Consider the following 17,327-nt stretch of genomic DNA (forward strand, 5'->3'; position numbering starts at 1 on the left):
GCCCCCAAACCAGGGAGTTATTTTTGAATCCCTGACTTGGGGGCAAGTTTTGGTTGAATAAAAACAAGAGTTACTACGAAATAAAGCCTCCTGTAAGCTGATAGGGTGCATAGAGGTACCTAATAGCCAATCACAGCCCTTATTTGGCACCTCCATGAACGTTTATGGTGCTTGTGTTGCTCTCCAAGTCTTTTTACATTTGACTGTGGCTCACAAGTAAGGTTGGGGACCCTGATCTACCCTGTTCCAATCCATCAAAATCTCAGTAAGCTTACAGCTACAGTACGTGTGCCACCTTTTTATAATTATACTTCACCACAAATAAGGAGCCACAGTAGCAGTGGCATTACTAAACTGGGGAGCCCCCTCGGTATTAGCTCAAGGTAGAGCTTTAATAGAATTTATGATTCTTCCAACCAGAGATGGATTACAGTTTAGACCATTTCTAGAACCTTACTGCTCCACTGGCAAAATATGCAGCTTGGGCTCATACATCCTGTTCCCTATCAACACAAGGACATTGTTTATCTGCCTACACACATTTTACCCCTAGCTCTTGGCTCTCTTTAAAAGTCTGGCTATGTAAATATAAGAAAATGAGCCCACATTTTTTTGAAGAATCACAAAACAAGCTGATGTTCCTTGGTGCACTTATCCAAATCTCCATGGCATTTGCAGCAGTTTATACTGATCTTTTACCTGTGACAGACATGAACCTTTCATCAGAGTTTATTCCATCGGCACATTTGTATATTCCCGATGCATTTATATCCACCCTCCCAAGTTCTATACTCTCGTCCTTGAATGAGGTTAGAAGGATCTTATTGTCCTTGTAAAGTGTTATCTCTTTTCTAGAACCTCCAAACCGACTGTGACATCTGAGAGTAAGAAATTCCCCTTCATGAACTGAGGTAGGTCCCTGCAGGATGAGCCTGGCTGAAATACATTTCCATAAAAAAATGTTATAAAAGTTACATATTTATTACAGTTCAACGGAGATTGTTGACTAATTTTCTGATTTTTTTTCAGACTCACTTTCATTGGGTATGGTAACTATGGAGAAAAGCTGATGTAATGTCGATTTTTAAAAAATCATTTCAATCTCAGCCTGGTGATTATAGGCCTGTAAGTCTGACATCTGCATTAGCAGTTTATATGAAGGTTTCTTAAGGGATCAGATTCAAAATTATATTTTGTAGAATGGCTTTATGAGCAGGAATCAGCATGGCTTTATGAAGGACAGGTCATGTCAGGCCAATTTGATGTTGGAGAATGGAGCTGCAGTAGATCTATTTGGATTTTGCCAAAGCGTTTGGTACAGTGCCCCACAAACGACTGCTTTCTAAGCTAAGGTCTGTTGGGCTTTGTAATGTTGTTTGTGCATGGATAGGAAACTGACTACAGGATCGGGTACAGAGGAGGGTTGTTAATGGTACATTCTCCACTTAGAGTAAGGTTCTTAGTAGGTCCCAAAGGGCTCTTTCTTGTGTTCACTTTGTTCATTAAGGACTTTGGGAAGGATATCTTTAATAATGTATCTTTGTTTGCATAATGTACAAAACTATACAGGCCAATTCCAACTCCATCAGGGATGTGGCATTTGTGCAGGGATATCTGGACAAACTGGTAGACTGGGAGGCTAATTGGCATATTAGATTCAGTGTTGATAACTATAAGGTCTTGCATTTAAAATATAAAAATATACATCCTTCCACTTTGCAGAGCCCCATCTAGAATATGCCGTGCAGTTCTGGTCTCCAGGGCTCAAACAGGACATTATTGAGTTAGAGAGGGTCAAAGGAGGACAACTTAACCATTAAAGGCTATGAAAAATAGAGAAAGAAACTCTTAAGGGGGGATATGATAACTATGTATAAATATATAAGGGGATCACATAATAACCTCTTTAATGCTTTATTTACCAGGCACGAGGGCATCTATTTAGATTAAAAGATTCTAATCTAACGTAATTGAAATATTCAAAGAGAGTTTGTTACAGTGAGAGCGGTGGAGTTGTGGAATTCTCTCCCTGTATCAGTCGTACTGGCAGATAAAGAAGCTTCAAGAGGGTTAGAGAAAATAGCTCTTGGTACAAGTTGATCCAGGGACTGGTTCAATCTTGGAGCCAGGAAGGATTTTTTCTTCCAATGACATAAATAAGTGATAATGGCACAAGGTGATGGGAGAAGAAAGGTTAATAGACAGAAATTAGATGGATAAACAATAAAGGAATAGACAGGGGAAATATGGGGAGTAAATGCATAAGAAAAAGTATGAATATATTTCCATTGTTAAACTGAGTAACTCACCACGTCTCACATCCAGTGTAACAGGGTCACTCCTCTCACTGGCACCGGCCTGGCACTGGTAATTCCCACTGTGTCTCAGTTCAGCAGAGCGAATAGTAATGCTCTGCTGATCCCCCTCTATCCAACTGCTATCTCTGTACCATGAATACCTCCGCCTCTGGGCAATTCTCCCATTCTCTGGCACAGTCGGAGCCAAGGAACAAGTCAGAACTACAGAGTCATCAGTGAGTATTGTGCTCCAGACTGGAGAGAGGGAAAGCACCGATCTGGCTGGACCTTCTGCCAACACAACACAATGCTTGTTGGTCATACTTGTGAAATACACATAATGAAATAAAGAAAAATAATACCACACAAATGACCCTTACTAAATATATTCATCTTACTCTACTCTTACTAAAAGGCTGGAGATAAACTCAGCTCCCTGGGTGTCTCCATCCCTGTTGGTACAGGGCCTACTGCTTAGGGCTGGAACTAGGGGTGGGCAGAAGAGGTGCCTTCTCTGTTGCCTTCCCTTTGTCCCAGTCCTGGCCCTTGTCCCCCCTACTGCCCACACATCTTTTTCAAACCTCACCCCCTACCATTGGCCAATGCTGGCTGGGTTGCCTTGGACACCCACCCACTAGGCTGTCACTCCTCCATTTTTCCCACAATGCTGGCTCAAACACTTATTACCCTGCATCTGTCTATGGCTATAAAGCCTTTCTGACTCTTTATATTCAGAGAATGTGCTAAGCACTGTATAATGGCTTACCTTCAACATAAATAAATTGTTCTTTACTGAATTCCAAAGAGGAACGCCCATGTAATTTAGAACATTTGTAAATGCCAGTCTTGTTCTTATCTGCCTCTCCCACATTTAAAACCGATTTATGGACTGGTGATTGGATTAAAATATCATCCTTGTAAAACACAGTGCCATCGTCTTTATAAAGATTCGAACCGTGGCATCTAATGGTCAACGAATCCCCTAGCCGAACAGTAGGAGGAGCCTGTAGTATAACCAAATCTGAAACAAAAAATATATACTGTTGTTAGTGTAGGGGACTGGTAAAATGAATACCTTTTTCCCACAGGGCAGTCCCCTAGTGATTAAGACTGCTATGGGGGTCCTTAGTTTAGAAGGGAAGTGAGCCCCTTTCCTGGCCTAAGTATGGATTTTTGAAATTCCCTAGTTTGACCACTAGGTGGCAATGTGTTAAATTATATAAGCTAGAGCAGCCTGGTGAGGGAGAAGTGGCACCCAGGCTAAGTTTGGGCCTAGTCAGTGTCAGAATATACTTTGTCATGGATCACACTAGGTGTGATAGACAGTTTAGAGCTTAGCTAGCAGGGCAGTCTGAAGCTCCAACAAGGAGACTTAGTAGAATTAGGATCCCGGGGTCACTACTGCCCAGAGTAGGGACCACATGAACAGACCTAGGGGCAAAGAGAGTTAGCTTAGGCTCCACTCAAAGGTTGGCCCATCATTGCTGAACTAATCCTTTGTACATTGATTGACCCTGATGGGCAGAGTATTGTGAGAAGATTTATCTGTGAGTAAATGTCTGTGAGATGTATATATCCGGCCACATCAATATTCTAGTACTTCTGTCTAGATCAAGGTCATAAAACCTTGTTGTTCGCGTTCAAGAACCACTGTTATCTCAACCCAAGAAAAATAGTCTCATTATACCCCGGCAGTTTTATAAATAAGCCCCCAAGTGTATTGAACTGGTAACTTACCATCATTCACTTCCAGTCTCAGGGCGTCACTTTTATCACTGGTATCTGTCCGGCACTGGTAATTCCCACGGTCACTCCGATGCGCTGATGGGATAGTGAGGTTCTGCTCATGTTTCCTCAGTTCATCATTGTCCCGGTACCATGTAAACCTTTGGTTCCCCTCGGCCAATAGAGGCACATTACAGATCAGAGTCACAGAGTCTCCATAGTAGACTGGGACCCAGTTTGGCCAGAGAGAAACCACTGGTCTGATGGTGCCTCCTGTGAGACACACGGGAAACAGTTTTCAGAATAAAATAACAATGCAGATTTCTGTGTTCCCCAATACAAGGTACCAAAATATTTCTTTAAAATGGCCATCTATGGGAGATGGACTGCCAATAAATGGAGCTTTCTGGATAGTGGGTCTCCCCAATGTACACCTACTTTTATATATAGGCACTTGGATCTACTGTATACTCACCAGAGAATTCCAGGCTGAGCGCTGATAACAAGAGCAGAAAAAGAGAGAAAAACAGAAATTATCATGAAGCAGAATTATTTGTATATTGTTCTGCATTTATGACTTTATCATAGGGCAGTATTTCAAGGCTATTATTGAGGCTATTATCCCCCAACTGGTACTATAGGCACCATCTCTCCCTACTATACCTGCTATCCCACAGCCCCAGTCCCTTCCCAGAGGCTATTATCCCCCCACTGCTACTATAGGCACCATCTCTCCCTACTATACCTGCTATCCCACAGCCCCAGTCCCTTCCCAGAGGCTATTATCCCCCCACTGCTACTATAGGCACCATCTCTCCCTACTATACCTGCTATCCCACAGCCCCAGTCCCTTCCCAGAGGCTATTATCCCCCCACTGCTACTATAGGCACCATCTCTCCCTACTATACCTGCTATCCCACAGCCCCAGTCCCTTCCCAGAGGCTATTATCCCCCCACTGCTACTATAGGCACCATCTCTCCCTACTATACCTGCTATCCCACAGCCCCAGTCCCTTCCCAGAGGCTATTATCCCCCACTGTTACTATAGGCACCATCTCTCCCTACTATACCTGCTATCCCACAGCCCCAGTCCCTTCCCAGAGGCTATTATCCCCCCACTGCTACTATAGGCACCATCTCTCCCTACTATACCTGCTATCCCACAGCCCCAGTCCCTTCCCAGAGGCTATTATCCCCCCACTGCTACTATAGGCACCATCTCTCCCTACTATACCTGCTATCCCACAGCCACAGTCCCTTCCCAGAGGCTATTATCCCCCACTGCTACTATAGGCCACCATCTCTCCCTACTATACCTGCTATCCCACAGCCCCAGTCCCTTCCCAGAGGCTATTATCCCCCCACTGCTACTATAGGCACCATCTCTCCCTACTATACCTGCTATCCCCACAGCCCCAGTCCCTTCCCAGAGGCTATTATCCCCCCACTGCTACTATAGGCACCATCTCTCCCTACTATACCTGCTATCCCACAGCCCCAGTCCCTTCCCAGAGGCTATTATCCCACTGCTACTATAAGCACCATCTCTCCCTACTATACCTGCTATCCCACAGCCCCAGTCCCTTCCCAGAGGCTATTATCCCACTGCTACTATAAGCACCATCTCTCCCTACTATACCTTCTATCCCACAGCCCCAGTCCCTTCCCAGAGGCTATTATCCCCCCACTGCTACTATAGGCACCATCTCTCCCTACTATACCTGCTATCCCGCAGCCCCAGTCCCTTCCCAGAGGCTATTATCCCCCCACTGCTACTATAGACACCATCTCTCCCTACTATACCTGCTATCCCACAGCCCCAGTCCCTTCCCAGAGGCTATTATCCCCCCACTGCTACTATAGGCACCATCTCTCCCTACTATACCTGCCATCCCACAGCCCCAGTCCCTTCCCAGAGGCTATTATCCCCCCACTGCTACTATAGGCACCATCTCTCCCTACTATACCTGCTATCCCACAGCCCCAGTCCCTTCCAGAGGCTATTATGCCCCCACTGCTACTATAGGCACCATCTCTCCCTACTATACCTGCTATCCCACAGCCCCAGTCCCTTCCCAGAGGCTATTATCCCCCCACTGCTACTATAAGCACCATCTCTCCCTACTATACCTGCTATCCCACAGCCCCAGTCCCTTCCCAGAGGCTATTATCCCACTGCTACTATAGGCACCATCTCTCCCTACTATACCTGCTATCCCACAGCCCCAGTCCCTTCCCAGAGGCTATTTATCCCCCCCCTGCTACTATAGGCACCATCTCTCCCTACTATACCTGCTATCCCACAGCCCCAGTCCCTTCCCAGAGGCTATTATCCCACTGCTACTATAAGCACCATCTCTCCCTACTATACCTGCTATCCCACAGCCCAGTCCCTTCCCAGAGGCTATTATCCACTGCTACTATAGGCACCATCTCTCCCTACTATACCTGCTATCCCACAGCCCCAGTCCCTTCCCAGGGGCTATTATCCCCCCACTGCTACTATAGGCACCATCTCTCCCTACTATACCTGCTATCCCCAGTCCCTTCCCAGGGGCTATTATCCCCCACTGCTACTATAGGCACCATCTCTCCCTACTATACCTGCTATCCCACAGCCCCAGTCCCTTCCCAGAGGCTATTATCCCCCACTGCTACTATAGGCACCATCTCTCCCTACTATACTTCTATCCCATAGCCCCAGTCCCTTCCCAGAGGCTATTATCCCCCCCCTGCTACTATAGGCACCATCTCTCCCTACTATACCTGCTATCCCACAGCCCCAGTCCCTTCCCAGAGGCTATTATTCCCCCACTGCTACTATAGGCACCATCTCTCCCTACTATACCTGCTATCCCACAGCCCCAGTCCCTTCCCAGAGGCTATTATTCCCCCACTGCTACTATAGGCACCATCTCTCCCTACTATATCTGCTATCCCACAGCCCCAGTCCCTTCCCAGAGGCTATTATCCCACTGCTACTATAGGCACCATCTCTCCCTACTATACCTGCTATCCCACAGCCACAGTCCCTTCCCAGAGGCTATTATCCCACTGCTACTATAGGCACCATCTCTCCCTACTATACCTGCTATCCCACAGCCCCAGTCCCTTCCCAGAGGCTATTATCCCACTGCTACTATAGGCACCATCTCTCCCTACTATACCTGCTATCCCACAGCCCCAGTCCCTTCCCAGAGGCTATTATCCCCCACTGCTACTATAGGCACCATCTCTCCCTACTATACCTGCTATCCCACAGCCCCAGTCCCTTCCCAGAGGCTATTATCCCACTGCTACTATAGGCACCATCTCTCCCTACTATACCTGCTATCCCACAGCCCCAGTCCCTTCCCAGAAGCTATTATCCCCCCACTGCTACTATAGGCACCATCTCTCCCTACTATACCTGCTATCCCACAGCCCCAGTCCCTTCCCAGAGGCTATTATTCCCCCACTGCTACTATAGGCACCATCTCTCCCTACTATACCTGCTATCCCACAGCCCCAGTCCCTTCCCAGAGGCTATTATCCCACTGCTACTATAGGCACCATCTCTCCCTACTATACCTGCTATCCCACAGCCACAGTCCCTTCCAGAGGCTATTATCCCCCACTGCTACTATAGGCACCATCTCTCCCTACTATACCTGCTATCCCACAGCCACAGTCCCTTCCCAGAGGCTATTATCCCCCCACTGCTACTATAGGCACCATCTCTCCCTACTATACCTGCTATCCCACAGCCCCAGTCCCTTCCCAGAGGCTATTATCCCCCCACTGCTACTATAGGCACCATCTCTCCCTACTATACCTGCTATCCCACAGCCCCAGTCCCTTCCCAGAGGCTATTATCCTCCCACTGCTACTATAGGCACCATCTCTCCCTACTATACCTGCTATCCCACAGCCCCAGTCCCTTCCCAGAGGCTATTATCCCCCCACTGCTACTATAGGCACCATCTCTCCCTACTATACCTGCTATCCCACAGCCCAGTCCCTTCCCAGAGGCTATTATCCCCCCACTGCTACTATAGGCACCATCTCTCCCTACTATACCTGCTATCTCACAGCCCCAGTCCCTTCCCAGAGGCTATTATCCTCCCACTGCTACTATAGGCACCATCTCTCCCTACTATACCTGCTATCCCACAGCCCCAGTCCCTTCCCAGAGGCTATTATCCCCCCACTGCTACTATAGGCACCATCTCTCCCTACTATACCTGCTATCCCACAGCCCCAGTCCCTTCCCAGAGGCTATTATCCCCCCACTGCTACTATAGGCACCCTCTCTCCCTACTATACCTGCTATCCCACAGCCCCAGTCCCTTCCCAGAGGCTATTATCCTTCTTATCCTCGGTAATCAGCCATCAGCACTCACTAACTTCATATAACCACCATATTAACTTGATTAGTATAAATAAGTAATAAATATAGGTGAATTAAACCTTTTTACCAAATAACCTATTCCCACTTGTTGTACTAAACATTTACATAAAAAAGCTAATGATTAACATCGTTAAAATCAATGGGTCTGCATTACCTTTATGGCATCAGTACAACCATAGTAGACCTTTTAGACTGTGAAGATTTCTAGCTCAGATTAACATCAATAGAAAGTAAATGAAATCACTGTACTTACAAATAGCGAATATCAAAGCCAGGGATGACATGGTGGTTGGTGAGCGTCTCTGAACATTATCAGATATAAAAGTTCATTACGTTGTAATTATATATAAAAAAAAAAAAACCGCAGAAGTTCTGTGAGGGCAACTTCCCATTTTGGATTCAGCAGAATTTGTCTTTAAGACGCCATGAAAATGTTAGGTTCCACTTAGCTTCCTTCCTGCAGTTTGGAACAGCAGCAGTCTTACGTATCTTATTATTGGTACAAAATAGCCAGGTTTGGGGCACAAGGAGAGGAGTTTGGCCTATGAACTACTGCAGGGTCCCATAGAAAATGTGGCCATCCCACCTTGCTCTAGCCATAGTCCCAAATGATACTGGGCACACAATAAAGGTGGCCATACACAGACCATTTAGGCATCTTACCTGCCTGTGTATGGGCACCACCAATGGGCCTACTCCACCAATATCTGGCCTGATCTCGATTGGGCAGGTTTGATCTTTCTGTCTGGTTGGGGACTGCATTGGCTCGTTGATGTGGTCCTCAGTCCAATGGCCCATATCCCTGACATTTTAATTCAATCCTCTGGCCCTAAAGCCCCACTTTAGGGGACGTATCAGAAGACGATACACTGATTTGGCAACCTCACCAAACGAGCAGATTACACTGTATGATAAACATAAAAAGGAAACAAAACAAAAGTGAAAAGGGGAAAAATAAGTAATAAATATATATATATGTTGAGCTAGAATATGTGTGCACATAACGGCTGTATTGACCCGGGTGTTTATACCCCAGGCCCATCACCGAGTGCATCTAACTCCAACTTCCAATCAATAATCACACAGTAAAATATAACTCACCGCTGTTGGTATGTGGTCCGGGTGTTCAAAGCCCAGAACCCGTAGCCTGAGGGAGCCAATCAAATCATTCGAAAAATGGCTTGCAAAAGCACACTGGACAGCCAGGAAATAACGTTATTTAACGGTGTGCTTATGCAAGTCATTTTCGAATGATTACACTGTATGGCCACCTTAACCTAAGCTTGTTGATAGTGTTGAAGGGGTGGTTGGATCCTTTGTAAATTAGGGTGCTAAATCCTCCAATATGTTTAGCCAGAAAGCTACAAGGGTCATCTATTATTGGTCTGGGGGCAATACCAAGAAGGCAAAGAATATCTAATTAATCTTGTGAGATACTGGAGGACACACTGTAACGGCAATATACAGACCTCCGAAGGGTTCTACCCCTTGTCTGAATCTAATGAGTGAAGGTGCTATGACTTGAGATTTGTACCCCCATCTCTACAAATGGCGGGCTCCCTCTCTAGGGGTTCTAGTATTAGAAGACAGATTCAGAAAAGACGTTCTATATATTAGACAATGGGCCTGATTCACTAAAGGGCGATAAAAATGATCGCACGCTTTTTCGCGTTAAAAAACGCAAAATAATTTGCGCGCGATTCACCATAGTATTATCGCGTGCGAAAAATCGCCATTTTCGCATGCGGTATTTCTCGCACTAGTTTTACCGTTTTGCGTTAATTTCCGCGCTGAAAAGAATATGATCGCATGATTCACTATAACTTTTGCGCGCTAAATATCGCATTCGGCTATGCGAAAATTAACACCTACTACAGGCAGGCGAAAAATTATACAAAAGTACAGTAAATGATTTTTTGCCAATAAAATATGGACTTACAGTGTTATTTATTCAAGTCTGTGTTTCCCCTAGAGTGGCGCAGCCGCCAGTTTGCAGCGAAATGGTCATTTTTAATACAGTAATTTTCTGCAAGTATTGGCGTGTATGGCTAACATGGCGTGCGTTCATTTGCGCGACTATTTCTATTTGGCTACAAGGGATGAAATGCTTCGCCAGGCATGGATTCGCAGCAAATTTTTGGACGTGCGTTGAATTTTTTTCGCGGCGGATTTTTTCATGCGTTTCTCAAAACAATCTGCCAATGGCAAAACGAATGAAAAAATTTGCCACGCAAAAATTCACCGCACATCCAAAAATTGATACAAGCGTCAAAAAATAATAGTCACAGCAGCAATTTTTTTGCCCGCACAACATTTTTGCCGTTTCGTGGATCTTTCGAAAGATTTGCTAATTTTTCACTAAAGAAACCAGAACACATTTGCTCATCACTAGCGGCTACTATTTATAAGCATCTACTATTTATATGCTACCATTTATATGCTACCATTCATATGCGCCGATTATTCGCGTATTTAGCGCATGTACCGGCAAATACCGCATTGAAATAGCCTTTCGCGAGTTAAATAACGCATGCAATATCGCGCGTAAAAAAGCGCGAGTATGCTTATAGTGAATCGTGCGAAAAATCGCCAAAATTAAGACGCAGTAAAAATTTTCGCGCACAATAAAAATAGCGCACGTTTTATCGCCCTTTAGTGAATCAGGCCCCATGTGTCAACCAAGTTCCCCAATAGATTTCAAGTTTATAGAGTTACATGGGTTCAGAAGATCACTTATATCACAAGCATTACAGGGTAATGGTGCGTCAGCCTGTGGTTTTGTGCCTATAAAAAGATCTTAATTTCTATCCCACAAGTCACAAGTTCACTGTATTCAAACATTTAAAAAAAAAAAACAGATTATTCAATGACGCTGTTATGCTCCCTTAGGGTTTACCCTGCCGGGATATTTATAAGATGACTAAAAGGAGATGTAAACAGTAAAACGAAATGTTGCTAAGTAAAGTAAATGTCATTGTAAGCAACTTCCCATATTCCTGCCTTACTCATTGTCTCTGGTTATAGAGTTTTATATAACTGTAGCTGCTACTAAAAGCGACATTTGTCTGTTTCCTCTCCTGGATATACATAGTAACATAGTAAGTTGGGTTGAAAAAAGACCTACATCCATCACGTTCAACCATAATGCCTATATCTAACCTGCCTAACTACTAGTTGATCCAGAGGAAAAACCACATCTGAAGCCTCTCTAAATTCCTTCCTGACTCCAAGGGGCACATTTACTAACCCACGAACGGGTCGAAATGAGTCCGATTGCGTTTTTTTCGTAATGATCGGTATTTTGCGATTTTTTTCGTACTTTTTGTGATTTTTTTCGGCGTCTTTACGAATTTTTCGTTACCAATACGATTTTTGCGTAAAAACGCGAGTTTTTCGTAGCCATTACGAAAGTTGCGTAAAATCTGGCGATTTTTCGTAGCGTTAAAACTTGCGCAAAAAGTTGCGCCTTTTTCGTAGCGTTAAAACGTACGCGAAACTTCGCACCTTTTAAGTTTTAACGCTACGAAAAAGGCGCAACTTTTCGCGTAAGTTTTAACGCTACGGAAAAATCGGGCGATTTTACGCAACTTTCGTAATGGCTACGAAAAACTCGCGTTTTTACGCATAAATCGTATTGGTAACGAAAAATTCGTAAAGACGCCGAAAAAATCGCAAAAAATACGAAAAAGTCGCAAAATGTTCGTTTTCAAGTCGGAACTTTTCCAATTCGGGTCGGATTCGTGGGTTAGTAAATCAGCCCCCAAGTGTCAAAAACTGCAGGGAATCGAACCCTGGACTTTGGGCAGGACTGTAGGTGCACTTGCTTACTGAGCCACAGGGGGCTCTTTGAGCTACATGGGGTCTGTTGTCCTTATGTGCTTTTAGCATCTTTACCCATTTTCCTTCAGTCGCAACCTTTATTGTTCATCACATGTGTTGCTGCTTTACTAATCACCAGCCTATATAAACCGTCTCCAGGCAACACCCAGTTGCTTGACCATCACCCCAGCTGAGCCTGATCCTGCCATCCTGATTCTGACTTCTGTGTTTCCTGACTCCTGGTTCCTGCCTGATTTCCGTCTCTGTTCTCCTGTCCCCACCTGGTACCCTGTATTTTGTGGATCTCCCTGGTTTTACCTTTGGCCTGTTTCCTTGACCTTGCTTGCCTGCTGCCTGCCACTGACCTCAGCTTGCCTTATGGACCTATTTGCCTGTTACTGGACTCTGTCTATTTTGCCTATTCATCACAGGCCTGTATATTTACTCTTTTGTTCTGTTCCGTTTTATTAAACATCCTTGTTTTACCTCACTCGGCTGTCCAGCCCTTAAAGGGAGTTTTGGGGGTTACTTGCACATAGGCTCCTACCTCCTAGTCCCTCACCAGAGGCCAGTCCTGACACCAAGATGGCAGTTGGACCAGTCCCTGGGGCAACTTGTACTGAGAGCTATCTCCCCTACCCCTGTATTCCCTCACTTGTACTGAGAGCTATCCCCCCTACCCCTGTATTCCCTCACTTGTACTGAGAGCTATCCCCCCTACCCCTGTATTCCCTCACTTGTACTGAGAGCTATCTCCCATACCCCTGTATTCCCTCACTTGTACTGAGAGCTATCTCCCATACCCCTGTATTCCCTCACTTGTACTGAGAGCTATCTCCCCTACCCTTGTATTCCCTCACTTGTACTGAGAGCTATCCCCCCTACCCCTGTATTCCCTCACTTGTACTGAGAGCTATCTCCCCTACCCCTGAATTCCCTCAATTGTACTGAGAGCTATCTCCTATACCCCTGTATTCCCTCACTTGTACTGAGAGCTATCTCCCCTACCCCTGTATTCCCTCACTTGTACTGAGAGCTATCTCCCCTACCCCTGTATTCCCTCACTTGTGCTGAGAGCTATCCCCCCTACCCCTGTATTCCCTCACTAGTACTGAGAGCTATCTCCCCTACCCCTGTATTCCCTCACTTGTACTGAGAGCTATCCCCCCTACCCCTGTATTCCCTCACTAGTACTGAGAGCTATCTCCCCTACCCCTGTATTCCCTCACTTGTACTGAGAGCTATCCCCCATACCCCTGTATTCCCTCACTTGTACTGAGAGCTATCTCCCCTACCCCTGTATTCCCTCACTTGTACTGAGAGCTATCCCCCCTACCCCTGTATTCCCTCACTTGTACTGAGAGCTATCTCCCCTACCCCTGTATTCCCTCACTTGTACTGAGAGCTATCTCCCCTACCCCTGTATTCCCTCACTTGTACTGAGAGCTATCTCCCCTACCCCTGTATTCCCTCACTTGTACTGAGAGCTATCCCCCCTACCCCTGTATTCCCTCACTTGTACTGAGAGCTATCTCCCCTACCCCTGTATTCCCTCACTTGTACTGAGAGCTATCTCCCCTACCCCTGTATTCCCTCACTTGTACTGAGAGCTATCTCCCCTACCCCTGTATTCCCTCACTTGTACTGAGAGCTATCCCCCCTACCCCTGTATTCCCTCACTTGTACTGAGAGCTATCTCCCCTACCCCTGTATTCCCTCACTTGTACTGAGAGCTATCCCCCCTACCCCTGTATTCCCTCACTTGTACTGAGAGCTATATCCCCTACCCCTGTATTCCCTCACTTGTACTGAGAGCTATCTCCCCTACCCCTGTATTCCCTCACTTGTACTGAGAGCTATCTCCCATAACCCTGTATTCCCTCACTTGTACTGAGAGCTATATCCCCTACCCCTGTATTCCCTCACTTGTACTGAGAGCTATCTCCCCTACCCCTGTATTCCCTCACTTGTACTGAGAGCTATCTCCCTACCCCTGTATTCCCTCACTTGTACTGAGAGCTATCCCCCCTACCCCTGTATTCCCTCACTTGTACTGAGAGCTATCCCCCTACCCCTGTATTCCCTCACTTGTACTGAGAGCTATCCCCCCTACCCCTGTATTCCCTCACTTGTACTGAGAGCTATCTCCCTACCCCTGTATTCCCTCACTTGTACTGAGAGCTATCTCCCCTACCCCTGTATTCCCTCACTTGTACTGAGAGCTATCTCCCCTACCCCTGTATTCCCTCACTTGTACTGAGAGCTATCCCCCATACCCCTGTATTCCCTCACTTGTACTGAGAGCTATCTCCCCTACCCCTGTATTCCCTCACTTGTACTGAGAGCTATCCCCCCTACCCCTGTATTCCCTCACTTGTACTGAGAGCTACCTCCCCTACCCCTGTATTCCCTCACTTGTACTGAGAGCTATCCCCCATACCCCTGTATTCCCTCACTTGTACTGAGAGCTATCCCCCATACCCCTGTATTCCCTCACTTGTACTGAGAGCTATCCCCCCTACCCCTGTATTCCCTCACTTGTACTGAGAGCTATCTCCCCTACCCCTGTATTCCCTCACTTGTACTGAGAGCTATCTCCCCTACCCCTGTATTCCCTCACTTGTACTGAGAGCTGTAAGTAATGGAATGCTGCAAATCTAGTCCGGATAGATGGCATGATAATTAAATATATGATAAGCAATAGCAAGGAATTCTATTAAAGCTACACATAATACATGGTTATTAGTAACCAGATCAGCTGTATACACTATGGTTTTCATGGAAGTCTATGGCACGTATCTGAACTTATTCCTAAGTAGCAGCCAGACATGTGTATATGAAGTGGTACCCGTCTATTACCCTGCCCTTTTCATGTTCTTGTACCTTAAACAGATTCTTAGCACTAAACATAATCGGGATCCTGGCCATTCTTGCCTCACACTCTGGCTTTCGCCATTCTATGGTATCTGGATAAGAAAATCCAGCTACAGTAGGTCAGTTTTAGCTGACTTTTAGGGTTGCTGGTTCTACTAGCTGTAGCAGGCTACAACTAAACCTCCAAATGGCATAAAAATCTATATTGTAAATGTGGAATACCAGGGGGCAGTAGCTCCTAAACATGATCATCTGAAGGATCCATCTTCATGGTATTAATTCCATGGTATTAATTCCTGAGCCTTCCAGATGGGAGTGAGTAAAATTATTTTAGGCTCCATCCACCTTTCCCTAATCTGCAGCTGCCAACATTTTATATTTATGAAGAGTTCACAGGGGGTCACGCTGAGTGTCCTTTATTAATTATTTGATTATTAAAACTTAGCAGTAGCTGCTGCATTTCCCACCCTAGGCTTATACTCGAGTCAATACGTTTTTCCAGTTTTCTTAGGTAAAATTAGCTCGGCTTATATTCGGATCGGCTTATACTCGGGTATATACGACATGATACTTAAATAAAAGCCATGGGAGTTTTCATTTGCAGTGACTTTTTTTGTCTCCGCAACATTTTTCTTGGCAACTTTTTTGTGAATGCCTGTATTTTTCTCACTCCAAATAAATTAAAATCAATGGGCATTTTTTTTGCGGTTATTTTTTTATTTTTTAGAATCCAATACTGAAGATTTTAACATTGCTTCGTTCTTATAAAATATTGTCCCGTTTCCCTGGAATTCAGGCTGACAGTGACATCTGAGAGACAAGGGGGCTGATTTACTAACCCACGAATCTGACCCGAATTGGAAAAGTTTCGACTTGAAAACGAACATTTTGCGACTTTTTCGTATGTTTTGCGATTTTTTCGGATTCTTTACGAATTTTTCGTTACCAATACGATTTTTGCGTAAAAACGCGAGTTTTTCGTATCCATTCCGAAAGTTGCGCATTTTTCGTAGCGTTAAAACTTACGTGAAAAGTTGCGCATTTTTCGTATCGTTAAGTTTTAACGCTACGAAAAATGCGCAACTTTTCGCGTAATTTTTAACGCTACGAAAAATGCGCAACTTTCGGAATGGATACGAAAAACTCGCGTTTTTACGCAAAAATCGTATTGGTAACGAAAAATTCGTAAAGAATCCGAAAAAATCGCAAAACATACGAAAAAATCGCAAAATACCGATCATTACGAAAAAAACGCAATCGGACTCATTTCGACCCGTTCGTCGGTAAGTAAATCAGCCCCAAGGAGTTCCCTTCATGAACAGAAGAGGGCGCCTGTGGGATGACAATCTCAGATAAGGAGAGAACAAAGAGCAGGGTTACAGGAGTGGTACATGGATGTTACAGAGGCGTATCAGTGTATGGCTATGGATGAACTCACTGTAACTGACATCCAGTTGGGACAGGGTCATTCCTCTCACTGGTGCCAGTCTGGCAAATGTAACCACCCACTATTTACTGGCCCAGCATTCTTAATTATTTGTGTTGGTCTTTCTCCCATTTTAAAGCCCATTATGTATTCACTGCAAAATTCTGCATTTCACCATTGACAAATTTTTTCACAAAACGGTGGCAAAAATGTGCCGCACCAAAAAATTTGGCAAGTAAAATGTCCATTGTCTTTAATGTATCTGGCGTGAGAACAAAGTTGCGGTCGCGTCCAACACATCAGAACAGTCACAGATGCGCCAGAAAAGTGGTTGCATTAAAAAATTGCGATCATGTCAAACCCATCGTGGTTGTGCCAAAAAAGTTGCAGTTGTGTCAAAAAGTCACATGGAAACCACATTTTGTGATTTTTTGGGGGGGATGTTTTGGGAATTTTTCGGCAAAATATTCATAAGTAAATCATTATAAATCCGGAATTTCACATTCTGCATGACAGAATGGTTAGATGCATGCTGGGTAAACTTTTCTAGATCTTGATCTTAACCTGCGTGCCCCCATCTTTGGCCAACTACTGCCTTCAGTGCACATACAGCTCCCCGTAGCCACTCCCCTTTCCTACGCTGGTTGATGGGGTCACTGACCCTTGTGCAGAATGACCTTTGGAGGGCAAGGGAGGCCAAGAGAGCCCTATAATTGACAATTGCCTTGAACCATCCTCTCTAGGACTAGGTAGGAACTCACTCATCTAAGTAGGTTACCAAGTCCTTGAGATCT

The 17,327-nt window shown here is 45.1% G+C and overlaps 1 protein-coding gene across 1 annotated transcript in view; it reads right to left on the reverse strand.

Moving 5' to 3' along the window:
• The window catches only part of LOC116406860 (Fc receptor-like protein 3), a 46,333-nt gene extending 37,635 nt beyond the window's left edge, over window positions 1-8,698 (reverse strand). The window contains exons 1-4 of the mRNA XM_031891840.1: window positions 8,668-8,698; window positions 4,498-4,518; window positions 4,035-4,295; window positions 3,064-3,318 (exon numbers count right to left, since the gene is read on the reverse strand). Of these exons, the coding sequence (XP_031747700.1) occupies window positions 3,064-3,318; window positions 4,035-4,295; window positions 4,498-4,518; window positions 8,668-8,698 (568 nt within the window). The remainder of the gene's footprint in view (window positions 1-3,063; window positions 3,319-4,034; window positions 4,296-4,497; window positions 4,519-8,667) is intronic.
• Window positions 8,699-17,327: the final 8,629 nt, after the last annotated feature.

This window comes from Xenopus tropicalis, chromosome 8 (genome assembly GCF_000004195.4).
Source record: "Xenopus tropicalis strain Nigerian chromosome 8, UCB_Xtro_10.0, whole genome shotgun sequence".
Taxonomy (NCBI): Eukaryota; Metazoa; Chordata; class Amphibia; order Anura; family Pipidae; genus Xenopus; species Xenopus tropicalis.